Source organism: Macaca mulatta, chromosome 2 (assembly GCF_049350105.2).
Source record: "Macaca mulatta isolate MMU2019108-1 chromosome 2, T2T-MMU8v2.0, whole genome shotgun sequence".
NCBI classification, from domain to species: Eukaryota; Metazoa; Chordata; class Mammalia; order Primates; family Cercopithecidae; genus Macaca; species Macaca mulatta.
This window is the reverse complement of record NC_133407.1, coordinates 115,787,283-115,800,134: the sequence shown is the minus strand read 5'-3', so window position 1 is coordinate 115,800,134 and position 12,852 is coordinate 115,787,283. Positions and strand designations below refer to the sequence as shown.

Here is a 12,852-nt window from a genome sequence, read left to right as displayed (position 1 = left end):
GCTTATACTGCTATTTTGGCTATACCTATCTCAGAGCAGATTGGGTGGATGTCTTTTTTTTTTTTTTTTTTTTTTTTAGTTTCTTTTTTTTTTAAAATGAGACTCTTCTGCCTGTACTTGATTTTTAGTAAGTATATCACTTCTACTTTCCATGCCTGTATTTCAGAAGTGGTTTTCTAAGGAAGCAGCGTAGTTAATGATTTTGGACAAGAATGTAAAACCTTAGGATCCTGAGGAAACATGTCTATGTGATCATCTGAATGACTGGTTTATTTCTTCTGTTGGGCTGTTTTTCTGAGTGATTAAATGAGGATTCTCCAAATGTGGTGCAAGATGAGGCAAATGTGTGGCACTTGTAGCTTTGCTACCAGGCCTCTGCTGTGAGGATGTTCCCTTTCCTGTCTCAAGTGCATCCTGAAGAGTTCCTCCAGCGCTCCGTTTCCTTTTGCCTGATTCCAGGCTGAGGTAGTAGTTTGTACAGTTTGAGGGTCTATGATACCACCCGGTACAGGAGATAACTGTACAGGCCACTGCCTTGCCAGGAACAGCGCGCCAGCTGCCAAGTGGGGCTGAGAGGATGGCGTCACCCTGCTCATCTCTGGGAAACCAGGTAATGGGAAGGAAGTCTTTTTCTTCTTAGGGCAGGTGAGTCATTGTTAGCAGTAGAATAACTAGAAATACTTCGTAGTTGTCATTCAATAAGTTTGAAGATGTTTTCAAGGAAAATTGTGTAGTGTTCAAGCTATGGAATATACAAATATCCCTATTCCCCCTCCCAAGTTAAATGCCCTCTTATTAGAAAGCACCCCTGTGAACCCCTGGGATGACTCAATGCTTTCAACCCCTTTATTCCTATGTTCTGTTTGCCTTCAGAATGTTCTTTTTTTTTTTTTTTTTTTTTTTGAGACGGAGTCTCGCTCTGTTGCCCAGGCTGGACTGCAGTGGCCGGATCTCAGCTCACTGCAAGCTCCGCCTCCCGGGTTTACGCCATTCTCCTGCCTCAGCCTCCCGAGTAGCTGGGACTATAGGCACCTGCCACCTCGCCCGGCTAGATTTTTGTATTTTTTAGTAGAGACGGGGTTTCACCGTGTTCGCCAGGATGGTCTTGATCTCCTGACCTCGTGATCCGCCCGTCTCGGCCTCCCAAAGTGCTGGGATTACAGGCTTGAGCCACCGCGCCCGGCCCAGAATGTTCTTTCCATGCTTTTCTTTCTGCATTTTGGTACCATTTTCCCTTAGCTGTTTCTCAACAATTTTTCCTTATTCCTAGTCTTTTTAATGGGATAATACTTTCCTCTTTTGCAGTTTTATTCTTTATGGCACTTCATTTCTCTATCGCCACCATCTTTTTTGTTTGTTTACTCTTTCAGATAGAATCATTTCGTTAAGAGTGTTTGTCTTATTTTTCCCTAAGCACAAATCTCTGATTGTTCCTTTCTTTAATATTGTCAAAATCTCACTGCTATTACTCATTGGTATAAAGATTTGATTTTTTTAATGTCTTAAGATCTTTTTAACCCAGGTCTTGACATCACTTCTCTGACCTTATGTTTATTTTCATTGTAATTTGTGTATCCAATTGAAGAATGTTCAAATGTTCAAGAGGGTGGGTCAACACACTGATAGAGAACTCTAGACAAAAATTGCTGCTAGGGTTCAACCTGATCTTCAGTTTAACTGCCATGGCTGCTCACCTCTTTAAGTCTGTTTGCTTAACAGCCACATATTTTTCTTTAAGGTTTGCCATTCTGTGGACACTAGACCAATATCTAAAATTATTATGTGTGCTTTACTCGTTTTGTTTTTTGGCCAGGGTATATTTGCAGGGCACGAGTTGCATTGTAATTATGAAGAAGCCAAATTGGTAATATAATGTGTTTTCAAACATTGCTTTCTCTGCCATCAACTTAAGAGCTCTGCTTTTGAGTTAGGTGAAATCTACATGCCCACTCTTCAGCTGCAGAGTAGAATTATTCACCATTATTTATTCATGCCTTGCTTGGGATATATAGAAGATAAGGGATTATTTGACCTTGTCCTTTCAAGATGAAAATGCAAAGTAAGTTTATTTTAAACAGTATGATATCATCATACCTTGTTTGTCTTTTTACAGATACTATTCGTTACTTGTCCTTGCATGACAACAAATACATCAGATACTTTCCTGGACATAGCAAAAGGTAAGACCCATGTATTATAGAAGCAGATAGTTCTTTTATCCCTGAGGTTACCCAGAGAATAGAAGGCTAGAGAGAGCTTATTAGTGAACTGAAGCTACTTCCTCACTACTGTTTGGCATTCTTCATCTTCTCTTAAATAGTCAACTCTTGATTTACTAAGGTTATAGAGGTGCGGGGGTAGGTGTTCAGAGATATCTCAGTTAAAATATAACTAGGCCCCGTGCAGTGGCTCACACCTGTAATCCCGGAACTTTGGGAGGCCGAGGCAGGCAAATCACTTGAGGTCAGGAGTTTAAAACCAGCCGGCCAACATGGCGAAACCCCATCTCTACTAAAAATACAAAAATTAGCTGGGTATAGTGGCGGGCACCTGCAATCCTAACTACTTGGGAGGCTGAGGCAAGATAATCACTTGAACCTAGGAGGCGGAGGTTGCAGTGAGCCGAGATTGCGCCACTACACTACAGCTTGGGTGACAGAGGGAGACTCTGTCTCATATACCTATATCTGTATATATGTATTTCTAGTTATATATATTTTATATATATAATGTGGGTTACATATAATTTTATGTAAAATTTTATATAATTATATATAATTACATATATATATATGTACAGTAACCCAGGATGGTTTTGATTGGTATGGAGCCCTGACAGGAGATAGCCTGAGAGCCTCCTGTTAGGAGTTATACTTCCAGGCCGGGCATAGTGGCTTAATGCCTGTAATCTCAGCTCTTGAGGGCAGATTGCTTGAGTGTAGGAGTTCGAAACCAGTCTAGGCAACATGGTGAAACCCCGTCTCTACAAAAAAAAATACAAAAATTAGCCAGGAGTGGTGGTGTGCGCCTGTAATTCCTACTACTTGGGAGGCTCAGGCATGAGAATTGCTTGAACCCACGAGACAGAGGCTGCAGTGAACCAGGGTGGCGCCACTGCACTCCATCCAGCCTGGGTGACAGAGCAAGACCCTATCTCAAAAAAAGAAAAAAAAATGTTGCACTTCCAATTGGGCAGGCCATTGTGTTGCTGAAATAAGAAGGCAGCTGAAACTATAGTTTCAGACAAAGGATGGCTCATGGTAAGTAGATGTTTTTGCTTGTTTGTATTCAAATTAATGTTCACAAATGTACTATTTGTAATTAAGAGTTGATGCAGTTGTTTCAAATCCTTTCCAGTCTTCCCAATTATTCACCCTCTTGACCTCCTGATTTTTTTCTTTTTTTTTTTTTCGAGACAGAGTCTCGCTCTATCACCCAGGCTGGAGTGCAGTGGTGCAATCTCTGCTCACTGCAAGCTCCGCCTCCCGGGTTCACGCCATTCTCCTGCCTCAGCCTCCCAAGTAGCTGGGACCACAGGCACCCACCACCAAGCCCGGCTAGTTTTTTGTATTTTTAGTAGAGATGGGGTTTCACCGTGGTAGCTAGGATGGTCTCAATCTCCTGACCTCGTGATCCGCCCGCCTCAGCCTCCCAAAGTGCTGGGATTACAGAGGTGAGCCACCGCACCCAGCTGACCTCCTGATTCTTGATAGATGACTTTGTCCCTCCTTTTATGAGAAAATTAAGGCTGAACAAAATGAGTTCTTTCAGCTGGGCGAAGTGGTTCAGGCCTGTTATCAGCACTTTGGGAGGCTGAGGTGAGAGGATCACTTGAGTCTGGGAGGTCGAGGCTGCAGTGAGCCATGATTTTGCCACTGTACTCTAGCCCGGGCGACAAAGCAAGACCCTGTCTCCAAAAAAAAAAGAGTTCTTTTAAACATCTGTCCCTTCCACCTAAATTCCTCTCTTCCTTGGAATCCTTTCCTTGAGAAAGCTGTGGTCTTTCTTTCACAAAACAAACCTTCCTCTTTCTGCTTGCTTCCATCTCCTTAATCGGCTTTTCCTTTGCTGCCTACAAATTTACTTGGTCTTTCTTATCTTAAGTCTACTTATTGACCCTATCACCCACTCCTTTTCACTATCAAACTTGAAAGAATAATCTGCACATTCCCATCTCCACCTCCTCACACATGTTCACTGTTGAAATCTTTTTTGCAGTAGTCCCAGAATCATCTGTGGGGCTTTATCCAAACCTTTGTCCTTCATTCCCTGCTGCCTCTAGTTAAAACCCACTGCTTTGGGCTTTTCTTGGTGTTTAACCTCTCAATAAAACTTACTTTCCCATGGCAGGTGACTTTTCCCATGTTGGTTCTGTTCTTGTAGTTCTTAGCCTCTGTTTTGACTCTAAAATAAATACTCTATCCGCTTTCTTGTGATTTTCTATCTCCATCGCTGATTTCATTCACCTTCATTCAGGTGGCTTCCCAAATCAGTATTTTTAGCTCATGTCTGTTATGAATTTCAGACCCACCTTCCACCTACAGGTTTTGTTTTTTTTTTTGTTTTGTTTTTTGAGATGGAACCTTGCTCTGTCACCCAGGCTGGAGTACAATGGTGTGATCTTGGCTCACTGCAACCTCCGCCACCTGAGTTCAAATGATCCTCCTGCCTCAGCCTCCCGAGTAGCTGGGATTACAGGCGCACACCATCATACCCGGCTAATTTTTGTGTTTTTATAGAGACAGGGTTTCATCATGTTGGCCAGGCTGGTCTCAAACTCCTGACCTCAGGTGATCTGCCCGCCTCGGCTTCCCAAAGTGCTAGGATTATGGGGGGGTGTCACCCATAATCGCCCAGCACCACCTACATGTTTTATACACATCTTCGTAGCTGTCTCTTCTGTCCAATACTCTTTCCAATACTCAGGTCCAGTAGTCTGTCCATCATTGTTACATTCTTTGGGCCAGCTTCTCTCTATCTTCCTCATATTTCTTCGTCTCTGTCTCTTCCAATTCTGGCTCAAAGCATCTGTTGTCAGTGCACTCTTTTTCCCTTGCCATCACATTCAGTGAGTTGTTAAACTATTTAGTTCTCCCTAGGTTTAACCTCATGTATTACTTTCTTCTGTGTTCTCTCCTTTGCTTCTGCCCTGGCTCACATACCGTGTAAGGTAAATTATTGTTAGCTCCTAATTAATCATCCCATCTCTTACCATCCTGCTTCAGCATCCTGGATTGCAGTTTGATTGCTTCACCATCTCCCTTAATGGTTCTCTACATTTTCCTTGCTCCTTCCTCTTGTAGTCAGGTTCTGCCCCTTCTGGCTCTGACCCATTTTCCCAGCATTTTCTCCTACCGTTCCCATTAAGGTGAACTCTGGGCTACTTCTTGAACATGGGCTTCATGCCTTCCTGTCTGGCACCTGTCAGAAAGGTGTCCCTTCGAAATCCTTTCCACCTCAGATGTTGTATCTTTCCAGAAGCCATCTCTGGTTCTCTTGGAGTCATGTGGACTAGACAGTTAAAATTCCTTACACTTGGGGCCTGTCTTCTCCATGTGTTCCCTGTACTTCTCAGCATAGAGTCTTGTACCTCCTCTGAGCTCTTGGGCCGAATGCCATGGCATAAAATTACATGTCCACAATGTGTTCTGCTCATTCTGGTTTTTGTTTTTTGAGACAGTGTCTTGCTTTGTTGCCCAGGCTGGAATGCAGTGGTATGATCTCGGCTCACTGCAACCTCCATCTCTGGGGTTCAAGCGATTCTCCCGCCTCAGCCTCTTGAGTAGCTGGGATTACAGGTGCACGCCACCAGGCCTGGCTAATTTTTGTATTTTTAGTAGAGATGGGATTTCACCATGTTGGCGAAGCTGGTCTCAAACTTCTGACCTCAGGTGATCCGCCCACCTTGGCCTCTCAAAGTGCGGAGATTACAGGCGTGAGCCACCGCACCCAGCCTGCTCATTCTGTTTTATTACCTCCTCAGCATTCCCAAGAAATTTTGGCTTTTAACAATATCTTTTAAAATTTTAAGTTGAGGAGCTGGTGCAGATGTTAGTTGAGTTACATTGGAAGAAAATGTTTTTAAGTGAGTGCCTCTTGATGGTATAACCACAAAAAGGGATCAAATCAGGAATACAGTTGCTGTTAGCGTAGGCTTGTGGTTCTCTAGGTGTGGTGCCCAAATAGCAGCCTCACCCATCACCTGGGGCTAGTTAGAAACTCAGATTCACAGACCCCAAGTCAGGCCTACTGGATTAGAGGCTCTGGGAGTAGATCCTAGCAATCTGTTTTATCCCACCCTCCAGGTGATGCTGATGCCACTTAGGTTTGAGAACATCTGTGTAGTCCTCACACATCTAGATAAGGAATCATGCTTTTTTGTGTTTTTTTAAATTGAGATACAGTCTACATACTATAAATGATTCCTTTAAAAATGTACAATTTAGTGGTTTTCACTATATTTGCAGAGTCGGACAACTATCACCATTGTCTAACTTTAGAACATTTTTATCACTCCAAAGAGAAACTCTGTACCCATTAGTAATCACTGCCCCAGCCCCTACCAACCACTGATCTACTTGTGTCTCTATAGATTTGCCTATTCTAAGGCTGGGCGCGGTAGCTCACGCCTGTAATCCCAGCACTTTGGGAGGCCGAGGCGGGCGGATCACGAGGTCAGGAGATCGAGACCATCCTGGTGAACACGGTGAAACCCCATCTCTACTAAAAATACAAAAAAATTAGCCAGGCGTGGTTGCGGGTGCCTGTAGTCCCAGCTTCTAGGGAGGCTGAGGCAGGAGAATGGCGTGAACCAGGGAGGTGGCGGAGCTTGCAGTGAGCAGAGATCAGGTCACTGCACTCCAGCCTGGGCGACAGAGTGAGACTCTGTCTCAAAAAAAAAAAAAAAAGTGGCCGGGCGCGGTGGCTCAAGCCTGTAATCCCAGCACTTTGGGAGGCCGAGACGGGCGGATCACGAGGTCAGGAGATCGAGACCATCCTGGCGAACACGGTGAAACCCTGTCTCTACTAAAAAATACAAAAAACTAGCCGGGCGAGGTGGCAGGCGCCTGTAGTCCCAGCTACTCGGGAGGCTGAGGCAGGAGAATGGCCTAAACCCAGGAGGCGGAGCTTGCAGTGAGCTGAGATCCGGCCACTGCACTCCAGCCTGGGAGACAGAGCGAGACTCCATCTCAAAAAAAAAAAAAAAAAAGATTTGCCTATTCTAGACATTTTGTGTAAATGGATCAGTTAACATCTGATCTTTTGTTTCTGGCTTCTCAAGATTCCTCCATGTTGTTGCACGAGGCAGTACTTTATTACTTTTTATTGCCAAATAATATTCCAGTGTATAGATATAGCACATTTGTTTGTCCATCCATTAGTTAATGGACATTTGGGTTATTTCTACTTTTTGGCTATTATGAATAATGCAGCTCTGAACATATGTGTACATTTTTGTGTGGACATGTATTTTCAGTTATCTTGGGTAAATACCTAGGAGTGGAATTTCTGGGTCACATGGTAACTCTTGTTTTTTTGGAAAAACTTTTCCAGAGCAACTGTACCATTTTTACATTTTCATTAGCAATGTATGAAGGTTCCAATTTCTCTATGTCCTCACCAATACTTGTTGTCTCTCTTTTTATAGCTATGCTGGAGGGTGTGGAGTAGTATCTCATTGTGGTTTTGATTTGCATTGGAATCATATATTTTTATTTTGTAGCTTTATTATTATTTTTTTTTTTTTGCATTATACTAGTTGTCTTTGTTCCAGATATGGTTGTGGTATGTGTGTTTTAGTGTGCTTCTTAAAATGGCAATTTCAGGAGAACAGATACATATATATAGGCAGAGTGGTTTAGAATTCACATCCAATTTTTGCTAATATTTCGCATCAACTCCTATTTATCTCGATGTATTGCAGGGTGGTGGCCTTGTCCATGTCACCTGTGGATGACACTTTCATTTCTGGGTCTCTAGATAAGACCATTCGACTCTGGGATCTCCGGTCTCCTAACTGCCAGGTAATGGTACCTCACAGTTACGCTTTTTGAGCATTTTCTATGGTAGGCCCTATAATGAACTCTACCTCTCAAAGAAGGGAGAAAACAGTGGTTCCATTCTGGGATCCCAGGGTCTTTTTAAATTTTGGAGAAAATCTGTTTTCTTAGTTGGTAGCTGCTAAGCAAATACCCTAATCTAGTGCAGATTGCATTGTACTCTGTGGCTTGTTGTGGGGTTTTTGTTGTTTTGTTTTGTTTTTGTTTTGGTTTTCGTTTTGAGACCGGGTTTTGCTGTTGTTGCCCAGGCTGGAGTGCAATGGTGCGATCTCGGCTCACCGCAACCTCCACCTCCAGGGTTCAAGCGATTCTTCTGCCTCAACCTCCCAAGTAGCTGGGATTACAGGCATGCATCACCATGTCCGGCTAATTTTGTATTTTTAGTAGAGACGGGGTTTCTCCATGTTGGTCAGGGTGGTCTCCCGACCTCAGGTGATCCGCCCACCTTGGCCTCCCAAAGTTCTGGAATTGTAGGTGTGAGCCACTGTGCCCAGCCAGCTTAATGTTTTAAAAGTGTTCCTAGAGCTTTTAGCTTCAAGGGATTTATTTTTATTTGAATTCTGTGTCTGTAATATTGTGCAGTTAGAGTTGATCAGAAATTATCTGGAGACCTGTTTTTTAAAAGCTTCATTTTAGTTTTATGTTTGCTTTTTCTGTTCTGTAGGTAGACTGATATCTGTTTGTATGCCTTTCTTAGTTTTAATTGGGACAAGTAAATTATATAGTGGTAGGGTCCTGGATTCATTTTTTTCCCCATTGTACTAGCAGTCTTTGGTTGTTCCAGGTGTGGTTGTGGTATGTGTGTTTTAGTGTATTTCTTATTTCTTTTCTTTTAGGGCCTCATGCATCTGCAGGGGAAGCCAGTTTGTTCTTTTGATCCAGAAGGGTTAATTTTCGCTGCAGGTGTCAACTCTGAAATGGTCAAACTTTATGACCTTCGTTCTTTTGACAAGGTAAATCTTTGAATCTTTGAGCTATCTTAATATTATGGTGAAATAGACATGTAACTGCTTTTTTTTTTTTTTTTTTTTTTTTTTTTTTTTTTTTTTTTGAGACAAGAATTTTGCTTTTGTTGTCCAAGCTGGAGTGCAGTGGTGCAATCTCAGCTCACTGCAGCCTCTGCCTCCCAGGTTCAAGTGATTCTCCTACCTCAGCCTCCCAAGTAGTTGGGATTACACAAGCCCGCCACCACGCCTGGCTAATTTTTTGTATTTAGTAGAGACGGGGTTTCACCATGTTGGTCAGGCTGCTCTCAAACTCCTCACCTCTGGTGATCCACCCACCTCAGCCTCCCAAAGTGCTGGGATTACAGGCGCGAGCCACCACGCCTGGCCCTGTAAGAGCATTTTCTACAAAAAGAAAAATATGGTAGATATTAGAGAGTGGCAGAGAAGTAGCTCATTCTCTGCTTTCCTTAGTCAAAAAGGAATCTAAAGGAATAGGATGGGAATTGGCTCTAGCAGAAGAAATTGTTAATATGCCTTGGGCCTGGGGCTACTATTTTTTATCTTTTGCAGGGGCCATTTGCTACCTTTAAGATGCAATATGATCGAACTTGTGAGTGGACAGGACTTAAATTCAGCAATGATGGCAAGCTCATCCTCATTTCCACCAACGGCAGCTTCATTCGTCTCATTGATGCATTCAAAGGAGTGGTGATGCACACGTTTGGGGTGAGCTGATGGCCTTCAAGCATGGCTGTTTCCATGCTTATACTTCCTATGCTAAGAATTATGTTAGCTGGTTGGTGGAGACCAACAGTTACTCTTGACTTACTCATGAAGGCATGCACTTGTATTTTTTCTTCCTGCTCATTGAACTTACCTCCCTTGGATTCTGTAGACATTCATTTCTCACCAAGTGACCCAAGTTTGGTATTTAGATATAAAATAATGTCCTAAAAATAAAGTTTTCTTGCTCCCTTGAGTGTACCTTGAATACAGAGTTGAAGGTGGGAGTGGATTGTCAAGGATGGCAACCACATTTGGAAGCTTGGTGGTGTAGTACATGACAAGGAAAGGGTTTCATGGAAAGGAAGGTGATGCATGTGCTAAGTTAGTGTTTGTAGGCAGCTGTTTTTATTAACGGCTCTGTAACAACAAAAGAACTGCTCTGTTTTGTTTTAGGGTTATGCCAATAGCAAAGCTGTCACACTGGAGGCTTCATTTACTCCAGACTCTCAGTTTATTATGATTGGTGAGTTTCCTTTATCCCCTGTGGGGGTTATTTCTCTGGTACTATGCATTTTTTTGTTTAAATTATTAACTGAGACATTATTATCTATTTGATAGACGTTCTCAGATTTCTGTATAGCACATTATGCCAAGGACATAGTGTCTTTTAACTGCCCTGACTGGACCAAAATTTGAGTTAAACTCTACCAGCACTACCTTATTAGTAATACTGATGTCCTGGTGTAACCCTACATTCAGTCATCTTAGTGGCTGCCTGTCGGTAGGGTAATGGTATTCGGCCCCTTTTTTAGATGAGAAAACTGAAGTCAGAGGGGAAGTGACATGCCTGTGAACAAATAGCTAGGGTCAAGATCAATTTCCAAAATGTTCTTCCTTCACTGCCTCTCGTCCCTCTCAAATTTGCCTGAGGGATGGGTCCTAAAGCTTGGCCTATCCTCAGACCTCAATCCATGTCTCATTTCCAGTTGTCTTTGGATTGTGTCTTGAGCTGTTACATTTTCCTTGAATATCCTCTTTAGGTTCAGAGGATGGCAAGATCCATGTCTGGAATGGAGAGAGCGGTATAAAAGTAGCTGTGTTGGATGGTAAACACACAGGCCCGATTACCTGTTTGCAATTCAACCCCAAGTTCATGACTTTTGCCAGCGCATGTTCCAACATGGTATGTGAATAGTAAGAGGTGTCTGCCACTCAGGGACCCTTTCCAGTTGAGGTGGTGGGTGCCTCAATAAGCACAGCAAGCTGTGTTCTATGTAGGTAGATTACAAGCATCCAAGTACATGTTTCTCAACTGGTGGTTTCCCTATTTCACCTCCTATTATTTGACCTCTGGCTGGGCTGGTTTTGTCTTTCATTTTTATTCTTCCTAGAGGTGATCAGGAATCACCTTTGAGCTCCAAGGAAATCATAGGCCAGTTTTTGCTCTGGACCCTAATTTTAGGTCCAAACTACCTGGGCTATGCTTGGCAATTTTTTTGCTCCTTAAAATACTCTGAACTGGCCTATTGTGGTTTCAGTTTTCCATTCCTGTTGGTTTATGCCAAATTCCCAGAAATTTCTACAGTTGGTCATAACTCACCACTTAGAATTAACTCCAGGCCCTTGTCTCTTCCTAGATAATACTAACAGAATAAAGGATCATTGAGTCTCAGCTCCGGTTTTCCCTTGTGATCTCCTAAACCTGCCTGGGTATTCGGGGATGAGACATTTCATTACTAGCCTACCCAGAACACATTGCCCTCTTTTTTTTTTTTTTAACCAAGAAAAAAAATATTAGAAGAAATACAGCAAAACCATCCAGTTCCTTATTTTTTACAGCCCAGGAAGGAGAGGACCTGTTGGAGGTAACCTGGTGGATTAGCAATGAGGCCAGGTTACCTATTCACCCACCTCCCAGGCAGCACTCCTTTTTTTTACATTCCTTTAAAATAAAAAAAAGGGTGTGCTCTGGTGGAAGGTGTTCAGTGATTATTGGAGAAAAACAGAACCAGTTTACTTTCACATAGAGGGAAGAGTGTTTCTGTCTCCTTAGAGCATCAGGGTTGGTTGGTCAGGAGGGAGGACCACCAGAGCCATTGGGGTTGGGCACATTTTTGCTGTGGGGTGAGATGTGAATAACCCTCAGCAGTGAGGAGATGCTTGGCTTTTTAAAGTTGATTTATGTTCTCTTTCTAGGCCTTTTGGTTGCCCACCATTGATGACTGACCCTGATGCTGCTCGGCTATTTCTGTACAGTGAGGGCGGCCAGCAGGAAGATACTCAGAGGGGACTGAGATAATAGTGGGATTGGATCATTTGACTGGGCTGGAGAACATCCTTTTACATGGCCTTCCCATGGATGTGCTGTACATCTGCTCAAAAGAAAATAATTACTTTGATGAGCGTCTTCAAAAGGACTCTTGGTGCAACAGACTGAATTGGAACTCAGCTTTTCTAGCTGTCACTGCACCAAGCTCTGCTAGAGGAGCGACTGGACTCACAATTTGGTATAGTGGGGCTCTCAAGCATCTTCAATTTGAATGTACATTCTGCTGAGGAGCCAGTGAAGTCATCAGTTCCTCACATCCCTTCTCCTACCCCCCAACTGCATGGGAAGTCACAGTCCTGGTTTTGAAATGCTCGGGCAGCTCAGCCGCTTGCCCTCACCCTGCATGTCTTGTTACTGGGTCTCCCTGTGTACTTGTGGCATTATCCACAACCATCATGTTTCTTAGGTGCCAAACATTTACAGAAACATTTTCATATATCTTGGGGTCAGAGAGAGGGACAGATACAGAAGGAAGTCATGCAGTTAGTTTCTGCAGTTAGTCGTGTGAGGCTAGGTGGTCGGGCAGGCCTCAGGCTGTCGGTGTTGGGTGGGAAAAGACCCAAGGGCCTGAAAGGGACGGAAAGGGGAGGGTAGCGGGAGGGTAGCAGGTGAGTTCCTAGGGCTGGAAGGTTTAGCAGCAGCCTGGTGCAGTGCCCTGTCTCAACACAAACCCACAGTCCTCCTGGGTGCCTACCAAGCTTGGTTTGTACAAAAGCAAGGTGGGAGTCTATTTTTGTACATGAGATACATCACACTTTCCTGTGGGCCAGTATTGTGAAGTGAGTCTGAG

General features: G+C 43.4%; 1 protein-coding gene and 1 non-coding gene across 2 annotated transcripts in view; both read left to right on the top strand.

Annotated features, from left to right (window-relative positions):
* The window catches only part of WDR82 (WD repeat domain 82), a 22,566-nt gene extending 9,714 nt beyond the window's left edge, over positions 1-12,852 (top strand). The window contains 7 exon segments of the mRNA NM_001261101.1: positions 2,114-2,180; positions 7,925-8,024; positions 8,897-9,013; positions 9,578-9,733; positions 10,187-10,256; positions 10,774-10,916; positions 11,930-12,852. Of these exon segments, the coding sequence (NP_001248030.1) occupies positions 2,114-2,180; positions 7,925-8,024; positions 8,897-9,013; positions 9,578-9,733; positions 10,187-10,256; positions 10,774-10,916; positions 11,930-11,959 (683 nt within the window). The 3' untranslated portion in view covers positions 11,960-12,852.
* MIRLET7G (microRNA let-7g) lies at positions 458-541 on the top strand. Its single transcript, NR_032361.1, has one exon. It is a non-coding gene; the product is annotated as a microRNA let-7g (primary transcript).